This window comes from Nyctereutes procyonoides, unplaced genomic scaffold (assembly GCF_905146905.1).
Source record: "Nyctereutes procyonoides isolate TBG_1078 unplaced genomic scaffold, NYPRO_anot_genome, whole genome shotgun sequence".
NCBI lineage: Eukaryota > Metazoa > Chordata > Mammalia > Carnivora > Canidae > Nyctereutes > Nyctereutes procyonoides.
The window spans coordinates 13177274-13196137 of record NW_026575024.1 but is presented as its reverse complement, the minus strand read 5'-3'; the positions used below and the strand labels follow the sequence as shown (position 1 = coordinate 13196137).

At 39.2% G+C, this 18864-nt stretch overlaps 1 protein-coding gene across 5 annotated transcripts in view; it reads left to right on the top strand.

The window, feature by feature from the left end:
- NCOA3 (nuclear receptor coactivator 3) overlaps nucleotides 1-18864 on the top strand; it is a 141469-nt gene that overhangs the window by 116669 nt on the left and 5936 nt on the right. For all 5 annotated transcript variants that reach the window (XM_055303369.1, XM_055303394.1, XM_055303361.1 and 2 more), the window contains 7 exons: nucleotides 4065-4200; nucleotides 6026-6220; nucleotides 6594-6878; nucleotides 6971-7097; nucleotides 8501-8672; nucleotides 16069-16362; nucleotides 17681-17785. In XM_055303369.1, the coding sequence (XP_055159344.1) occupies nucleotides 4065-4200; nucleotides 6026-6220; nucleotides 6594-6878; nucleotides 6971-7097; nucleotides 8501-8672; nucleotides 16069-16362; nucleotides 17681-17785 (1314 nt within the window). The remainder of the gene's footprint in view (nucleotides 1-4064; nucleotides 4201-6025; nucleotides 6221-6593; nucleotides 6879-6970; nucleotides 7098-8500; nucleotides 8673-16068; nucleotides 16363-17680; nucleotides 17786-18864) is intronic.

The following is an 18864-nucleotide window of genomic DNA, read 5'->3' as shown; positions in this document are numbered from 1 at the left end:
CAGTCATTCATCAGTCTTATAAAACAGCGCTCACTACATCATGTGCCCTCCTTAATGTTCATCACCCTGTTACCCCATCCCCCACCCACCTCCCCTCCAGTGACCCTCAGTTTGTTTCTATGATTGAGTCTCTTGTGGTTTGTCTCTCTGATTTGTCTTTTATTTTTCCTCTTTTCCCCTGTGATCCTGTGTTTTGCTTCTTATATTCCACATATGAGTGAGATTATACGATCATTATCTTTCTCTAATTGACTTATTTCACTTAGCATGATATCCCCTAGTCCCATCCATGTTGTTGCACATGGCAAGATTTCATCTTTTTTATGTCTGCATAGTATTCCATTGTATATATAGACCATATTTTTATCCATTCATCTGTCGATGGACATTTGGGCTCTTTCTATGGTTTGGCTTTTGTGGACATTGCTGCTATAAACATTGAGGTGCAAGTGCCCCTTTGGATCACTATATCTGTGTCTTTGGGTTAAATATCCAGTAGTACAGTTGTTGGGTCATAGAGTAGTTCTATTTTCAACTTTTTTGGAGTGGCTGCAGTAATTTGCATTCCCACCAACAGTGTAAGAAAGTTCCCCTTTCTCTGCATCCTCACTAACATCTGTCGTTTCCTGACTTGTTCATTTTAGTCATTCTGACTAGTGTGAAGTGGTATCTCATTGTGATTTAGACTTGTATTTTCCTGATGCCGAATGATGTTGAGCATTTTTTCATGTGTCTGTTGGCCATGTGTATGTCTTCTTTGGAGAAATGTTTTTTCATGTCTCCTGCCCATTTCTTGATTGGATTATTTGTTCTTTGGGTGTTTAGTTTGATAAATTCTTTTTTTTTTTTTTTTGATTTTTTTAATTTTTTTTTTTAATTTTTATTTTATTTATGATAGTCACACACAGAGAGAGAGAGGCAGAGACACAGGCAGAGGGAGAAGCAGGCTCCATGCACCGGGAGCCCGATGTGGGATTTGATCCCGGGTCTCCAGGATCGCGCCCTGGGCCAAAGGCAGGCGCCAAACCGCTGCGCCACCCAGGGATCCCTAGTTTGATAAATTCTTTAGAGATTTTGGATCCTAGCCCTTCATCTGATACTTTATTTGCAGATATCTTCTCTCATTCTTTTGGTTGTTTTTTGGGTTTTTTGCCTGTTTCCTTTGCTGTGTAAAAGCTTTTTATCTTGATGATGTCCCAATAGTTCATTTTTGCCTTTTTTCCCCTTGCCTTTGGAGATGTATCTAACAAGAAATAGCTGTTGGAGAGGTCAAAGAGGTTGCTGCCTCTGTTCTCCTCTAGGATTTTGATGGATTCCTGTCTCACATTTAGGTCTTTCATCCATTTTCAGTCTAGTTTTGTGTATGGTGTGAGAAAATGGTCCAGTTTCATACTTCTTCATGTGGCTGTCCAATTTTCCCAACACCATTTGTCAAAGGACTGTTTTTTTTTCCATTGGATATTCTTTCTTGCTATGTTGAAGATGAGTTGACCATAGAGTTGAGGGTCCATTTCTGGATCTGTGTTTCATTGATCTGTGTGCCTGTTTTTGTGTCAGTACCATACTGTCTTGATGATTACAGCTTTGTAATAGAGCTTGAAGTCCAGAATTGTGATGCCACCAGTTCTGGTTTTCTTTTTCAACATTCCTTTGGTTATATGAGGTCTTTTCTGGTTCCATACAAATTTTAAGATTATTCCACTTCTATGAAATAAATTGATGGTATTTTGATAGGGAGTACATTGAATGTATAGATTGTTCTAGGTAGCATAAACATTGTAACAGTATTCTTCCAATCTATGAGCATGGAAAGTTTTTCCATTTCTTTGTATATTCCTCAGTTTCTTTCATGAATGTTCTATAGTTTTCTGAGTACAGATCCGTTGCCTCTTTAGTTAGGCTTATTCCTAGGTATCTTATGGTTTTGGGTGCAATTGTAAAGGGGATTGACTCTTTAATTTCTCTTTCTTTTGTTTCATTGTTAATGTATAGAAATGCAGCTGATTTCTGTGCATTGATTTTATAACCTGCCATGTTGCTGAATCCTGTATGAGTTCTAGCAATTTTGGGGTGGCGTCTTTAGGGTTTTCCATATAGACTATCAGGTCATCTGCAAAGAGTGTGAGAGTTCGATTTCTTTGTTGATTCAGATGCCTTTTATTTCCTTTTGTTGTCTGATTTGCTGAGGCTAGGACTTCTAGTACTATGTTGAACAGCAGTGGTAATGGTGGACATCCCTTCTGTGCTCCTGACTTTAGGAGAAAAGCTCTCAGTTTTTCCCCATTGAGAATGATATAAACTGTGAGCTTTTCATATATGGCTTTTATGATAATTGAGGTATGTTCCTTCTATCTTTACACTGTGAAGAATTTTAATAAGGAAAGGATGCTGTACTTTGCCAAATGCTTTTTCTGCATCTATTGAGAGGATCATATGGTTCTTGTCCTTTATTAATGTAGCGTATCATGTTGATTGATTTGTGGCTGTTGAATCACCCTTGGAGCTCAGGAATAAATCTCACCTAATCAGTATGGACAATAAATAAGATGTCAGATCCAGAGTTCGGAATAATGATTATAAAGATAGTAAGTGGGCTTGAAAAAATCATAGTGGGCAGCCCCGGTGGCGCAGCGGTTTAGCACCGCCTGCAGACCAGGGTGTGATCCTGGGGACCTGGGATCGAGTCCCACATCAGGCTCCTTGCATGGAGCCTGCTTCTCCCTCTGCCTGTGTCTCTGCCCCCCCCCCCCCCCCCCGCTTCTCATGAATAAATAAATAAATAATTCTTAAAAAAAAAAAGAAAAAGAAAAAATCATAGCCAACACTAGAGAATCCTTTTCTGGAGAAATAAAAGAATTTAAATCTAATCAAGTTAAAGAAAACAATGAGATACAATAAAAAATAGAGGCTCTGATTGCTAGGATAAATGAGGCAGAAGAGAGAATTAGTGATACAGAAGGCAAAATGATGGAGAATAAAGAAGCTGAGAAAAAGATATAAACAACTACTGGATCACGAGAGGAGAATTTGAAAGAGAAATGATCCCATAAAGTGAAACAATAATAGAATAATTGTTAGAATGAATAGATTGGGTCATTTAAAGGGATAGTAGAATGAAACAGGAAGAAAAAAAAAACTTGTATTAAGTAACAGAATTTTGATTTGTACCTAAAACCAAGTTTTATACTGTACACGATCTCATTCTATATAAGGGTTTCCCAAACCGTACTTGAGAAACACTCTTCTGGGAGATGTTAGTCTGCACCTGAGAAAATTATATTCTTGGGGAAATCTTACTGTTAGGATGTCTGTTTAATTTTGTTTTAATTCACTGCTCTCTAAATTTGTTGACCAGGAGTTCTTTTTAAAGCATGCCTCTGAATCTCTTATTGAACGTCAGCTTGTTGCTTTCTTAAGTAATCACACTTGTTTTCATAAGGTAGATGTAGAGGCAGACCTCTCTGTCAGCTAATGATCTTGAGTACCATTAGCTGGAAAATATCCCACAGTTTGAGAATTAAAATTCTATTACAGATTTTTTTTTCTATTACAGATTTAAAAATGCCCCTTGAAAAGCACTTCCAAACCCAGAGGATTTATTTCTGTAAACTGATCTTAGTTTCAAGGAAAAAGGTTTAGGATAGGGGTCTTAAGACGCCAGACTTAAAGTTAGGCATTATTTCATGTAACTATGTATTTTACTTATTCCCATTTCATTCATCATCATCATCTTCTTCTTCTTCTTCTTCTTCTTCTTTCTTCTTTCTTCTTTCTTCTTTCTTCTTCTTCTGTGATTTTATTTATTTATTTATTTGAGAGAATGACAGAGCACACAGGCAAGGGGAGGGGCAGAGTGAGAGGAACAAGTTGACTTCCTGCTGAGATGGAGACCAACATGGGGCTCCATCCCAGGACCCAGAGATCCTCACCCTAGCCAAAGGTAGACACTTAACTGACTGAGCCACCCAGGAGCCTTCTGAAGAATATGTTTATACCTATGTATCTAGTAATGTTAATTAAAAATAAATCAACACAGGTTAATTCAAATTTTTTTTTTTTCCCAGGGATCTGGAGACTTGGATAATCTAGATGCTATTCTTGGTGATCTCACTAGTTCTGACTTTTACAATAATTCCATATCTACAAATGGTAGTAATCTGGGAACCAAGCAACAGATGTTTCAAGGAACTAATTCTCTGGGTAAGAAAGAACTAGGTTTTATTCTTGCTGCCTTTTAAAAGTTTCTGCACACTGGTATGTACAGTGACCATATGCAGGTTTGAACTGCACATGTTTACTTACACGTGGATTTTTTTCCGATAAATACAGTACTGTAAGTATATTTTCTCATTTTTTTTTTTTTTTAAAGTAGGCTCCATGCACATTATGGAGCCTACTGCAGGCCTTGAACTTTTTTTTTTTTTTTTAAAGATTTTACCTATTTATTCTTGAGAGACAGAGACAGCGAGAGAGAGGCAGAGACACAGGCAGAGGGAGAAGCAGGCTGCATGCAGGGAGCCCAACATGGGACTCAATCCCGGGTCTCCAGGATCACGCTCTGGACTGAAGACGGTGCCAAACCGCTGTGCCACCGGGGCTGCCCAGGCCTTGAACTCTTCATCCTTGAGATCAAGACCTGAGCTGAGATCAAGATTTGGCCACTTCACCAACTGGGCCACCCAGGCGCCCCTCTTATGATTTTCTTGTTTACTTTAAGAATATAATATATGATACATATGACGTACAAAATATATGTTAATTGACTTATTGATAAGTCTTTTGGTTAAGTAGGCTACTAGTAGTTAAGTTTTTGGAGTTAATAGTTACATGGATTTTTGACTGTCCTGGGGGCTTGGTGCTCTTAACCCCTGTGTTGCTCAAGGGTTAGCTGTATTCTTACACTAAGATGGGAATCAAATTAGTATTTTTTTTTTTAAGATTTTATTTATTCATGAGAGTTACAGAGAGGCAGAGACATAGGCAGAGGGAGAAGCAGGCTCCCCGCGGGGAGCCTGATGTGGGACTTGATCCCAGGAGCCCGGGATCATAATCTGAGCCGAAGCAGACATTCAACCACTGAGCCACCCAGGTGCCCCTCGAATTAGCATTTTTAACTTCAAAATACATATCATGCCTCTCAGTTTTTTATAATTCATAGTGCAAATATTTTAAAATGTTCTCTGGGCATTTTCCTATTCTTTTTTTTTTTAATTTCCCATTTTTAAAAGAATATGCTAATAATCATGGAACTTCTAGGAAAATTTTCATCTTTAGTTGCTCCAGATTAATAGTAGCTACCAGAGCATATATTTCTGTTAGACACAGAGACTTGAATTAAAAAGCAGCTCAAACTGTGGATTGAAACCTTTCCTGGGATACTTGTGGAACCTTGTCATTTATTTATCTGTGAGGCTTTTCTTCTTTTAGCGTTTGCTGGTTCTTCTGCAGCCTCTCTTCCACAGCTGTGTGGTTTCCTCATTCATCAATTTAAGAAGGGAATACTACAGGTAGTGATGGAAGAAGAGCTCACAGATACCAGAAAGAAAAAAGGAGGAAACTTTATGTTTCATTACTTGTTTAATTAGAGGGCAACTTACCTGGTTACATTTAATTAAAAATGTAAACAGAGAATCCATCTAATTAAGTACATGTAGGGAATAACCTCCAGGAGTTTGAACATTGATAACATTTTCATTATTAAGTGAAGCAGAATATGAATGATCTTGTCAGGCTGTGGAACAGTGCCCAGTAGATCAGCCAACACTGAGACTCTTGCTTCTACTGTATTTGGAAAATGAGGGTTTTTTCCCTTCCCTGCCTCCTCCTCCTCCTCCCCTTCCCCTCCCCCCTCCTCCTCCTCCTCCCTTCCCCGTCCCCCTCCTCCCCCTCCTCTTTTTCATGCTCAGTGTTTATTTTAGTAAGAAAGACATTCTTGTGTGGTATTGGTATTTATGTATTGTCTTTGATTACTTAAGTACCAAGTTATCAGAAGATTTTTATATATTGTGCATTTATATTTCAACAGGTTTGAGGAGTCCACAGTCTGTGCAGGCCATTCGTCCCCCATATAACCGAGCAGTGTCTCTAGATAGCCCCGTTTCTGTTGGCTCAAGTCCTCCAGTAAAGAATATCAGTGCTTTCCCCATGTTAACAAAGCAGCCCATGTTGGGTGGGAATCCAAGAATGATGGATGGTCAAGAAAATTATGGCTCAACTATGGGTATGTTATTTATAATCAGTATTTATGATTAAAATTTTCTTTTGGGTAAAGTAAATTTAAAATGCTTAAAGCTATTTAAATAATTGAGATTAAGTAATAGGGTTTTGAATAACAGCATATTATTTCTTTCATGGGTTTCTGTAATTTATTCTACATCTTGGCTACTTAAATTCTCAAGGAAGCTACTGAGTACATGGCAATAGTTGCCTATCAAAAATGTCTTAGAAAATAAATGTCTTAATAGTTGGCCAGCCCTATTCTTATGATGACAAAGCACTTTTTGGGTCAAGTTTGTGTGTAATGACTGTACTTATATATATAGGAAGGATTTTAGTATAATATGAAAAAGACATAATCATTTCTACTGTTTTAGGTGGACCAAACAGAAATGTGACTATGAATCAGACCCCTTCCTCAGGAGACTGGGGCTTACAAAATTCAAAGGCCAGTAGAATGGAAACTATGAGTACAAACTCCATGGGAAGACCAGGAGCAGATTATAATGCTTCTTTACCCAGACCTGCAGTGGGTGGCTCGATGCCCACCATGCCTCTGCGGGCCAATAGCATCCCAGGGGCAAGACCAGTGTTGCAGCAGCAGCAGCAACAACAGCAGCAGCAGCAGCAACAACAGCAGCAGCAGCAGATGCTTCAAATGCGTAAGCATCCCCTTTATAAAAAAAAATAGGTGATTTAGGGTAATTTTTGTCATTGCCTTCTTTGAAAATGAATCGCCTTTTTCTTCCACCAGGGCCTGGTGAGATTCCCATGGGAATGGCAGTCAGTCCATATGGCCAGGCAGCACCATCAAACCAACCAGGTTCCTGGCCAGATGGCATGTTGTCCATGGAACAAGGCCCTCATGGGACTCAAAATAGGTGGGGCTTTATTATATGACTCTGTAGAAAATGTTAGCATTGGATTAGCTAGAAAAGGATCAGAGCACAGAAACAGACCTGAAAGAGAATGAGAAAAACTCACTGTGATTGAGGTGCTTGGCTGCCATCTGGGCATTTGTCTGACTGTGTAAAAATTGAGGCGAAGCAGTAAGCCAGTGAGGGAGGAGACCACCCTATTGTTTAGCTCTTAGAACCAGTGAGTGGTCAAGCCAGAGAGGATAAATTACCACCAGTTTGAGAAGATAAGTGGTGTTCAGAGAATGAGCCTCAGTTTTCTGGCAGTTTAATTTTTAAGGATTTGATAATTCTTTTCTAAAGTTATTTAAAATACTTTGGTGAAGATGGTGGAAGTGAACTGCAGCACTCTGTTTTTGTGAAGGAAGATGTGGATTATGCCTGTATTTCACTTTTATTTAGCTTGGTCAGTAACTCATTTACATGAAAGCCACCTGTCAACATCCAGTCTAACTTGAATTCTGTAATAGATTAAGCAAAGAAAAAAAATGAGTCAATCTATTGAGTAGACAGTGGTGTAGCCATGTGAGTTTATTAGCCCGAGTGCTTCTATATTCAATGGAGAACAAATAGTCTCATGGAATTTTTTCTGAGGCAGAATGAATATCTAGTTCTATGCCCTTCTAAATATGTTGGAGGACTGTGGCATCTTACTGTAGGTGTATGGAGTTGGTACTATACTTGTTGATACGTGAGCTCTGTGGGCCAAGGATAACAAAAAGTTATTTTGGCTGCTCCCAACCTCAGTTTGTTGATAGTTCAACTTTTTTCTTTTTTGTCTTTTTTCTTTTTTCCCCTTATCCCTTTCCCTTTCCCTTTCCCTCCCCCCCTCCTCCTCTTTCTCTTTCTCTTTCTCTTTCTCTTTCTCTTTCTCTTTCTCTTTCTCTTTCTCTTTCTCTTCTCTTCTCTTCTCTTCTCTTCTCTTCTCTTCTCTTCTCTTCTCTTCTCTTCTCTCTTCTCTGTCTTGTCTTCTCTTCCTTTTCTTTTTCTGGTCCTTTGTTGATGTTAACAAATATAACTACTACCACCTCTGTTCTTGTATGGCCTTGAAAATCGCACTCTCTCCTATCCCCCTTGACCTCTGCTATTCCCAAGTGTCTAGGGGTCTAAATAGTTACATTTTGGTGGTGGGATTGTAAGCTAGATATGTATAAGCTAGATGTGGTAATTGTAAGATGGCCTGGAGAAGTTTAAAACTGTGGGCCTTCAATTTAAGTTGGTGCCATTTGCTCTTCTCTGTTACTCGGTTTATTATTTATGGCTTTTCATATTTTAGTTATTACTACATATTAAAAATGTGTGTGGCTTGTGTGTGTGTGTCTTAAGAGGAAAAGCAGCATTGACATTGATTGCAAGTCTCTTTTTAGGCCACTTCTTAGGAATTCCCTGGATGATCTCCTTGGGCCACCTTCTAACCTAGAAGGGCAGAGTGATGAAAGAGCATTGTTGGACCAGCTGCACACACTCTTGAGCAACACAGATGCCACAGGCTTGGAAGAAATTGACAGAGCTCTGGGCATCCCTGAACTTGTAAATCAAGTAGGTAGCATTAACATGGAAATGGAAGTGTAGATGTGTCCACTTTCAAATGTGCATGTGTGTACGCACATCTGTGAAGCCATGTGCAAGAATGCCTGCATGTGTATCTTTCCTTTTATTTGTATTACATCACTACGTTCATGGAGGCCAGTATTACATCCAGAAATTCTGCCAGTAACCCGCTGTTTTGTAGAGCTGTCCAATTTTAGGCAGCTGTAGCAATGATCCAATAAAACTTCTATGCAGTTTTAAAAAAAGCTGCTTTTTACTTATGTTAGTCGAGCCCTCATTTTTATAATTAACCCTTTTTACTACCTGGCCAAATTGTGTATACTCTGAGGAGATAAGCTTTTTTGTGTGTTAAACAAAACTCCTTTACAGTAGTGAATATGAACATCTTAACAGTAGCATTTCTCATTCCCAGTTATCTGGGCAACCTTATGAAAATATGTCATTCAGAAACCTGTGTTTTTGAAACTGATACATTTTGTAGTGGTCATTTAAAGAATTGTATGGGGGTAGTGTATAGAGCTGTATACTTAGTGATAATAAGGCAAGATTCTCAGGAGGTTATTAGACTTTGAGGAGACGTGTACATAAAGAATCATTCTCCATTGTAGCAAACACTGTCACAGAAGTTTGTAAAGGATGATTGGGAAATGTAGAGCACTGATGATATATGCCTCTAGCGATACCATTCTCATGCCCTTGGCACTGAAGAATGATGTCTCACCTGGCTGAGGTGGACATGAGGGTTGTACAGAGACTGATGAACTGCTTTTCATAATTTTATTTAAGCTGGAAAGAGCTTTCTCTCTTCTAATGATAAAATAGTGGTCATTAATGTAAAATCTGAATGATAAAAAAGTACATACTAAAAAAATCTTGGGGGGCACCTAGGTGGTTCAGTGGTTCAGATCTATCTGCTTTTGGCTCAGGTAGGTCCTGGGATTGAGTCCCTCATCAGGCTCTCTGTGGGAGCCTGCTTCTCTGCCTATGTCTCTGCCTATCTCTGTGTTGTGTGTCTCTCATGAATAAACAAATAAAACCTTAAAAAAAATGTTGGGGCACCTGGGTGGCTCAGTTGGTTAACTGTCTGCTTTTGGCTCAGATCATGATTCTAAGGTCCTGGGTTGGAACCCCGAGTCAGGCTCCCTGTTAGTGGGGAGTCTGCTTTTCCTTCTCCCTCTGCACCCCACTGCCTGCTCATGTGCTCTCTCACTCTTTCTCAGATAAGTATAATCTTTTAAAAAGGTTAAAAATTATCTAATCCCGGCACAAAGAATCCTTGGTAACTTTTGAGTGTATATTTATTTTTTATTTATTTTTAAAATCCTTTTTTTTTCTTTACCTAAAGACTTTTTATTTTTTTAAAGATTTTATTCATGATTTTATATATATATTATATATATATATATATATATATATATATATATAGAGAGAGAGAGAGAGAGAGAGAGAGAGAGAGAGAGAGAGAGAGGCAGAGACACACAGGCAGAGGGAGAAGCAGGCTCCACGCAGGAGCCCGATGCGGGACTCCAGGATCGTGTCCTGGGCCGAAGGCAGGCGCTAAACTGCTGAGCCACCCAGGGATCCCCTTGAGTGTCTATTTAAAAAACACTTTGGTAAACCTATTTTGCCTATGAAAGCCATCTTCAGTCATCCTTTAAAAAAATTTTTTTTTTTCATTTTTAAAAGTAATTAATCTCTATGCCCAGCATGGGGCTCCAACTCAGGAGCCTGAGATCAAGAGACAGGCTCCACCAACTGGGCCAGCAAGGTGCTCCTCAGTCCTCTTTTTTTTTTTTTTTTTTTTGGTTTAATATATACAGCTTTAATTTTGATAGCCATATAGCATCTGTTACATTGAACGGTATATAAACAATTCTATGAATTGCTCCATCTTCTTCACTTAGGCTGTTTTCTTACCTACAGTCCTAGAGGAAGGTTGATTGGGTTAGAAAGAGTACATATTTTAGAGGTTTTGCTACATACTTGAGTGTTTTCCTGAAGGTTCATACAGCTGCTTTCCCACACAGAGGCTGATGATTGGAGTTCCTTAACTTCACAAGCACTGTGCTGTGGCCCAGGTAGATGAAAGACACACAGTATGGATGAGCAAGTAATGAGACAAATACTGAGTATGATTCTTCTAAATCTTTTCCGATCTGATCAGTGACAAAGATGCTTTATTTTTATTTTTTAAAGATTTTATTTTTAAGTAATCTCTGCACCCAATGTGGGGCTCAAACTCACAACCCTGAGATGAAGAGTCACATGCTCTTCTAAACTGAGCCAGCCAGGTGCCCAGTGATGCTTGTTGATTTTTTTTTTTTTTTTTAAAGAGGGCGAGAGAAGGAGGCTGGGAGGGGCAGAGGGAGAGGAAGAGAGAGAATCTTAAGCAGGCTCCATGCCCAGTGTGGAGCCTGATGTGGTGCTCAATCTCAAACCCTGAGATCATGACCTGAGCTGAAATGAAGAGTCAGGCTTAACCGACTGAGCCATCCAGGAGCCCAAAGAAAGATGCTTGTTCTAAATTGTATTTTGTTGATTTGCAAGACTGAACATACTTTATGTCTTTTGGTCATTATATGTGTTTTTAAAATAGTTTTCTGATGGGGTTTTTGTTGATCTGCAACAGTACTTTCTGTAAGTTTACTTATTTATTGTTGATTCTTTCATTTAATAAATATTTGTCTTCTGTATGCCAGTTAGTCTTTTTTTAGAGGCTGAGGGAGAGAGGCAGTAGTGAACAAATTAGTTTCTGTTCTCAAGGTTTGCATTGCCTTGGAGCAGGCACACAATGAGGCAAGGAGCCACCTGGATGGAGGTAGACATGGTATGGCAGAGATTAGCAGGAAGGACCTAGGATACTAGGAAACTGTGTGTCATAAAAGATCCGTTTCTTAGGGTGGGGGTAGGTTTTCAATATTTTTCTTTAAAAGTCCTCCTATCTGAGCTGCGATTTGAAGGCTGTTTAGTTTAATATATTTGAATAGTTTTCCCAGTTTATTTTTAGTGGGGGCTTTTTTTTTTTTTTTGGTTTTGTTCTTTAGTTCAAAAATGTATTTTCAAGTCCAGGATGATGAGATAAAGAATTAATGGGAATGGGGTGAGTGGTCAGGAAAGCTTTTTCTGGGGAGATGACCTGTAAGTTGACATTTGAAGGATGAGATGGAGCCAGCTTGGCAAACAGCTAGGGGAAGAATATTCCAGAAGAGGTACAGCTAACTCAAAGGCCTCAGGCAGGGAAAGGCTTGGGGATTCTACCAAGTGACACAGTCCATGAGAACAGAGAGGGATTGCTGTAAGACGATATTGGAGAGGTAAATGGAGGAGGCTACTTCCACAAAGCCATCTTACGGAGTCTGGAATTTTTCTGCTATGTTGGGTAGCCATGGAAGATTTTAAGCAGGGTAGTGATGAGACTTGCTTTCCTTTTTTGTTATATTTAATTTTTATTTTTAGCAAGGTAACTTGTGTTTGTAACTGTAAAAAGGTATAAATACATACTTTTTGAAGAATCACACGCATTTGCCCCACTCAGATATTGAAACTCAACTCTTTGGGAACATTTCTAAGTACTGTGCATATGCAGCTATTCTTCATCAGCTTCAGTCTGTTATCTTTAACTTATTGATATGATAGTTGTGCATTCATAGTCTCTTATCTGAGAATCTTGGGGTCAGGTGTGCTCTGGAATTCTGGAATTTTTGGATTTAGAAAGATAAAATGGTGCATATATGCCATATATTCTCTGATTCCCCTTGTGGAGTTTTGAGCAATACTGTCATTTTAGGCAGTAGTGTATTATCAAATATGCTAATATTTTTATAGCCAAATAGGTAAGTGGTCACACTGAGTGGACATCTAGAGGTTTTTGCTTCATAAAGTTCAGGTCAAGTTTTGATATTAAATACATTTCATGCTGAGGAGAAATTATGTTATTTTGTAGAGTTTTTTTTAATTTCCAGGTAAGAAACTGTGGATCTATATTTAACCCTCCTGACTCTAATATATACTCTCACATCCATACTCATTATGAGTACAAGGGCATGTGCTCTCTTTACACCAATGTAATCATGTCTTCTTTTGTTAAATAGGTGGTCAATATTTAGATTATCTTGGCATGTTGCTAAGTCAGGCACAGTTGGTAAGGATTTTGGTTTTTGTCTGATTTTGAGTTAACTGCCTTCTTTAAAATTCGCTTTGTTTTTTACACATTTAATACTAATCCTCTCTAGATACTCCAGTAGAGCTATAAAATTTCTCTTCATTTTTTTCTTCACATGTTCAGACACATTAGATAATACCTCAGTTCTTCCTTCCCTCTCGAGGTTCTGTTAGTCGGCTTCACTCTGTCCTAAGAGGCAGGTCTAGACTCTCTTCTGTGTCGCAACTTCCAGCTCCTTGGTCCCAATAGCTTGCTTTCTTGCTTTGTTACTTTGTTTTGTTCCAGTACTGTTTCTGTTAACTTCTCCATCCCTGCTGCATGACATATGTTGGGCCCTTTATTCCACCCTCAGCATGTCTGGCTGTGTATTCAATTTTGGGTTGAAAATAATTTCCTCTTAGAATTTTAAAAGAATTGTTTCACAGCTTTCTGACATCCAGTGTTGCTATAGACTTGTATATTCTTGCTCTTTAGTGTATTGATTGTCTCTGGAATTAACTCAGGAACTTTTCCTCTCTGAGGTTGCATGAAGCCTCATCAAGGTGGGGGGCCCTGTTGTCTCATTCATTCTGTTGTATGTCATATGCACAGAGACTCCTTTTGGTTTGGGGACATTTTTGTGTATCATTTCTCTTTTCTTTTTAATTTAGTGAGTTTAGTTGTGTTTGTCAGTAATGGGGCTGCATATTTCTAAAGCTTTTCAGACATGTCATTTGGTATCATTTCTTTAATCATATTATCTCTTCTGTATTTTCTTACATCTTAGGGATGTGTATTGATATATTGGCTATTACATTGAATCTGTGTTTTTTAATCTCTATTTTCCTTGTTTCTAAGTTATTTTTTAATTTATTTGTGTCCCTTTCACGTTGGAAGCTTTCACCATTACATATCTTGAGATCCTTGACTATCTTTTTTATATTTAAGGATAATGTATTAGAAAAGATCAGTCTTTACTAAAAATCACTGAAAGTGTTCACTTGGGGGCTGGCCCTTTTGTTTCAGCATTCCACAAATTGCAACATGTAGAGCTGTTACTACCATCTCCTCTTCTACTCATACTACATTTTTCCTTGCCAGGGAATTTTTAATTACCTGGTTGCATTTTGGGAGCTGGGCTGGGGAGGCAAATTGATGATCCTGTAGTGTTAAGATATAAAACTGTAAAATATAAAAATTTTACTAGAAATTGTAAATAAGATTTCCTTTTTTTAAAATTATATTTATTCATGAGAGACACACAGAGAGAGGCAGAGACACAGGCAGAGGGAGAAGCAGGCTCCATGCAGGGAGCCTGATGCGGGACTTGATTCCAGGACCCTGGGATCACACCCTGGGTCAAAGGCGCAGACACTCAACCACGGAGCCACCAGGTGTCCCAGATTTCCTGTTTTCAGTTTCTGTTTGCTTTCGCCCCTTTGCTGTGCCTGGAATCCCAGAACTGAGGCAGCTAAGGAAGTTGGTAGAAGGTATAGCTGTGTGGCTGTGTGGAGTTGGAGAGCAGGTTAAGGGCTGGGAAGTAGCTGCTTCCCTTGCTTTTTACTCAGATTCTCAACCAGCCATGTTTGAGCACTTTGCCTGACTCTCTATGTCCCCACTGGAGTCTGTCATTGGCTTCATGGGAAACATTTGCTCAGGCCTTGTGTTTTCCTCTACAGGCACATGGGTCTCAGCTTCTTTACTTTCTGGAGTTGGTTACTCCTCTCTCTGTCTTGCAAATGCCTGTTGAAATACTTATCTTGTTGTCTTCCTTATTCTCATTGTAGATAAATACTACCTTTTAAGATCTTTGCTATTATTTTAGTAGGGTTAGCAAGAGAAAGGAGGTAAACATACATGATCAGTCCATGTTTAACTTACAGTATGATTTACTTTATAGAACCAGATTTCAGATTCCTGACTGGGGAAGGGAATTGGTAGGATAGGACAGAGCAGATGCATAGATACCAGTTACTACAAGAGTCCAAGAAAGTGTCTGGGAGAAGGTCGTCACAGCGGTGAAATGGAAGAAAGGAAGGCTGTGTGCTATGCCATGGAAGAAGAACTGACAGGACTCACTGGACTGTGTGTGTGCAACACACACATACACACACACTTGGAAAGGGAGAATGTGAGGAATCCTGATTGCTGGCTTTAGTTCTGGGCAAATGGTGTTGCCATGTTGCTGTGAGGGAGGATTGGAGGAGAATCTGGGTCTTTTCGGGGAGGGGTTCTGGGGAGTCACGACCTCTGTTTTCTACACATGAAGTCTAAGATGCTGGCGACATCCAGGTAAAGTTGTCAAGTAGATATTTGCATAAGCAGAGTCAGAACTCAGAGACACTTGGGCTGGAGACGAGTTTGGCCTATATAGTAGATAGATGTAGTAGATGAGAAGACCAGAGTAGAAAATGTAGTGAGAGAAAAGAAGAGGGGTGTAGCACTGAACCCTGATGAACACTTACCATGCCTCTGAGGAGAGCTCAGGGAGGTGGGGGAATCAAGGGTGTTGTCACTGTCACAGTGGGGTGAAGTGTGTTTTAGGGCGAGACTGTTGCCTTCATACTTGGCACACTCTGTGCCCGTGGATAAGAAGGTAAAGTTGATTACAGTACCTGACAAGCTTTTCTTGTCTCAGCATGGCACATTCTTCCCTTCAGAATATTTGTTTTCATGGTTTTTCTGTCACCTGTTGACTTTATTGTGTACACCTGCTTTGCATGTAGAGAAATGATGCCAGGCACATAGCAGGCACTTAATGAATACTTTTTGAATGAATGATAGTGGGTGGCCACCTTTAGGTTTTGTTTGTGCAACTAGTAATACGCTTTGGGAGATATGGGTTTATGTTGATTTACCCAGTCTCTACCAAAATTACCTCTAACCACCGTAAAAACATTTCTGTACTAATTATATGTGAATTAATTGATCACAGTGGTTTTAATTATTTTATATTTGGCTTGGGAAGTCTGTGTTGGTACAGAAATCTGGTCTGGAACAGATAGCATTTTTCTAGGTACTCTTTGCGTGAGACTTTGTGTGAGGCACATCTAGGACACATCTGTGAAAACATGGGTCATAGTCTGTTCTCATGGAACTTGAGACCATAAACTTGATTTTGCTTTTGGAATTCTGTGGCATCCTTGTTTACATATATCGACTATTTTTTGTCTTCCTTGGAACATTTGATTTCTGTTGCTTTCTAGATGTACTTACTGTTCATTTATGTGTTTGATGTTTAAGGGACAAGCTTTGGAGTCCAAACAGGATGCTTTCCAGGGCCAAGAAGCGGCAGTAATGATGGATCAGAAAGCGGCATTATATGGGCAGACGTACCCAGCACAGGGGCCTCCAGTGCAAGGAAGCTTTAATCTTCAGGGACAATCACCATCTTTTAACTCTATGATGAATCAGATGAACCAGCAAGGCAATTTTCCTCTCCAAGGAATGCACCCAAGGGCCAACATGATGAGACCCCGGACAAACACCCCCAAGCAGCTTCGAATGCAGCTTCAGCAGAGGCTGCAGGGCCAGCAGGTAGCCAGCCCCGTGCTCGCTTTGGCCAGATACTGCCTTTCCTCTGGCCACTTCCTGTTTGATTTATTGTCAGGCTTTGTTCTTCAGAGCTCTTGCCACTAGCTCTCTATTTTTTGTCAACTGAAGTTCTTTTGTTTTGACTTTTCGTGTAACATTTTGTTTGTACAAAATGTTTGTATAAGGTGGTTCCTTATTAGGGAGTGGTCCTGATAGAATTGGTCTTGCTAGATAAGATTAATCAGTTGTACAGCTTAAAAAGTAAAAAATATACAAGAGGATTGTACCTGGGGCAGCATAGTATTTCTTGATGGCTTCAGTCTTAGAGGTAGATGATTTGTAGTTTTAAATAAGTCCTTAATATTAATACTAGATATTTAAACCTTAACTGACTTGAACATTCTTTTTATGGAACCTCTGCTTTCTAGACATTTTATAAAATTTGAGCTCTTTTAATATTCTAAAATAAGAGTTCTTTTTTTTTATTGTTTCCTTAATGCCCAAACATATCTTTTAATATTTAATTATATATATTGTTTATGTGTTGGGTGTGCTGAGTTATTAAATGTGACAGAACTGAACCATATAAGCAGATGAGTGAGTGTTAGGTCCAGTGAGCCAGAGACTCTTCTAGTGTATTGATATTATTAAAAGTCAATGTAGGTACTCTGGAAAGCTATGTTAATACATTCATGGTATCATTTTAGTTTTTACCCCTTCTTACCACTAAAAGTTACCTAGGAAAAGCTAACAGAAGAGGTAAGTTATTTAGTGTAGGTCTGAGCAAATTAAAGCTATTTCCCCAATGCCCTAAATAATCCCAGAGAAAAATCTGACTTTATGAATCCTTTGAGTTTCTGTTGAAGATACTCTTTAAGCTGCAGATTTGTACTTTTTTACTTTTCCTCCTGATGCCAAACACTAAAGCTTCATATGCGTGCTGAGGACTTTTCAACCTGATCTTTTTTCCCCTAAAGATTTCATTCATTTAATTTTTTTTTTTGTTTTTGTTTTTGTTTTTTTTTTTTCATTTATTTTATTTTTTTAAAGTAACCTCTGCACCCATTGTGGGGCTTGAACTCATAACCCTGAGATCAAGCGTCACATGCTCCACCGGCTGAGCCAGCCAGGTGCCCTTCAGCCTGAATTTTTTTGAAGTGTGGGAAGTGAAGTGTGCTGGTTCAGTGTAGATGTGACTTAACCAGGCTAATGGATAGAAGGTAGCATCGTAACCTCACAGGGTGGTGCTGAGGATTTGGAATACTGTTTTGGGCTCACTGACGTGCTCCACTTGCATCCTAACCAACCTCTCTCTCCCCAGTTTTTGAATCAGAGCCGTCAGGCACTGGAGATGAAAATGGACAGTCCCACTGCTGGGAGTGCTGCAGTGATGAGGCCCATGATGCAGCCCCAGGTCGCCTCCCAGGTGAGGAAAGTGAGTCTGTCCACAGTCATTGCTGTGAGCCTTGCACAGGGCCTGGTCTGTACTTGGCCCTCGGTGAATGTATGTTAGAACACAGCAGTTTGAAATTTCTTGTGTAAGAAACCATTGCGTGCTCTTGTCATATTTCCTCTTCCATTCTTCTTTCTTGCTGGTGGACGAGGAATCAGAAGGGGAGGCTCTTATATTAAAACCTCAGATTTGTGTTTTTAAATTAATTCCCTTTGTGATTATTTGTTGTGTTTTCAAAACAGCAGACACTTTTTTGGGATTTAAAATAATAAGTTATAAACTTTTCTCTGTTTCTGGGTTATGAAACCATATGCTCATTGGGTAAAATTTGAGATTATAAGAAGAAAGTAAGTAATATATAATCCAGCCTCAAAGACCATCTCTGAGAGGACTTGTTTCCCATAGTGGGAAGGATGGTGTTCAAGTTCCCTGTACCTCCAGCCCAATGTGGAGATTGTACTAAGATATTTTCTTAATGTGCACAAGGCAGATGACCACAGAAAAGTCCTTTACTATGGTTGGAAATACTGTTCATAATTATTTAACAAAAAAGAAACCACAAAACCAACCAACAATCCACTGTGAAATGCCCAGTATTTACTCTCTTAAGCCTTCTTAGAAGTACTTTGATAATCTGACACCTTGAATAAGCTGGAGGATGCCCTTCAAAAAGATAAAAGTTGCTTTTTGCAGTTGCTCTCTCCTAGCTGATAGGGCCCAAATCAGCTTTTTCGTTCTATGCTTTGACCAACTTCCAGACAGCTGCTCCTAAATCCCCCATCTCTCATTTCAAAAACTTAGGAGACTATATATGCACTTCTGAGGCAGATTCCTGTTTTTTTGAGTATAACCCCATTCTTTTGGGGAATATACCTTGTGTCTCTCCCCTCCTCCCACACTCTTATTGCTGCCCTTTTCCTTCTTGTAGTTTTATTTCATAGTTACTGAAAAATTTGTCCTCAAATTCTACCCTTAAATGTTCTCTCACATTGAGGAATGTTTTCTGTGTGAAACATTGATTAATCGCCAGAACAGTTTCCAGGTCTCTGTCT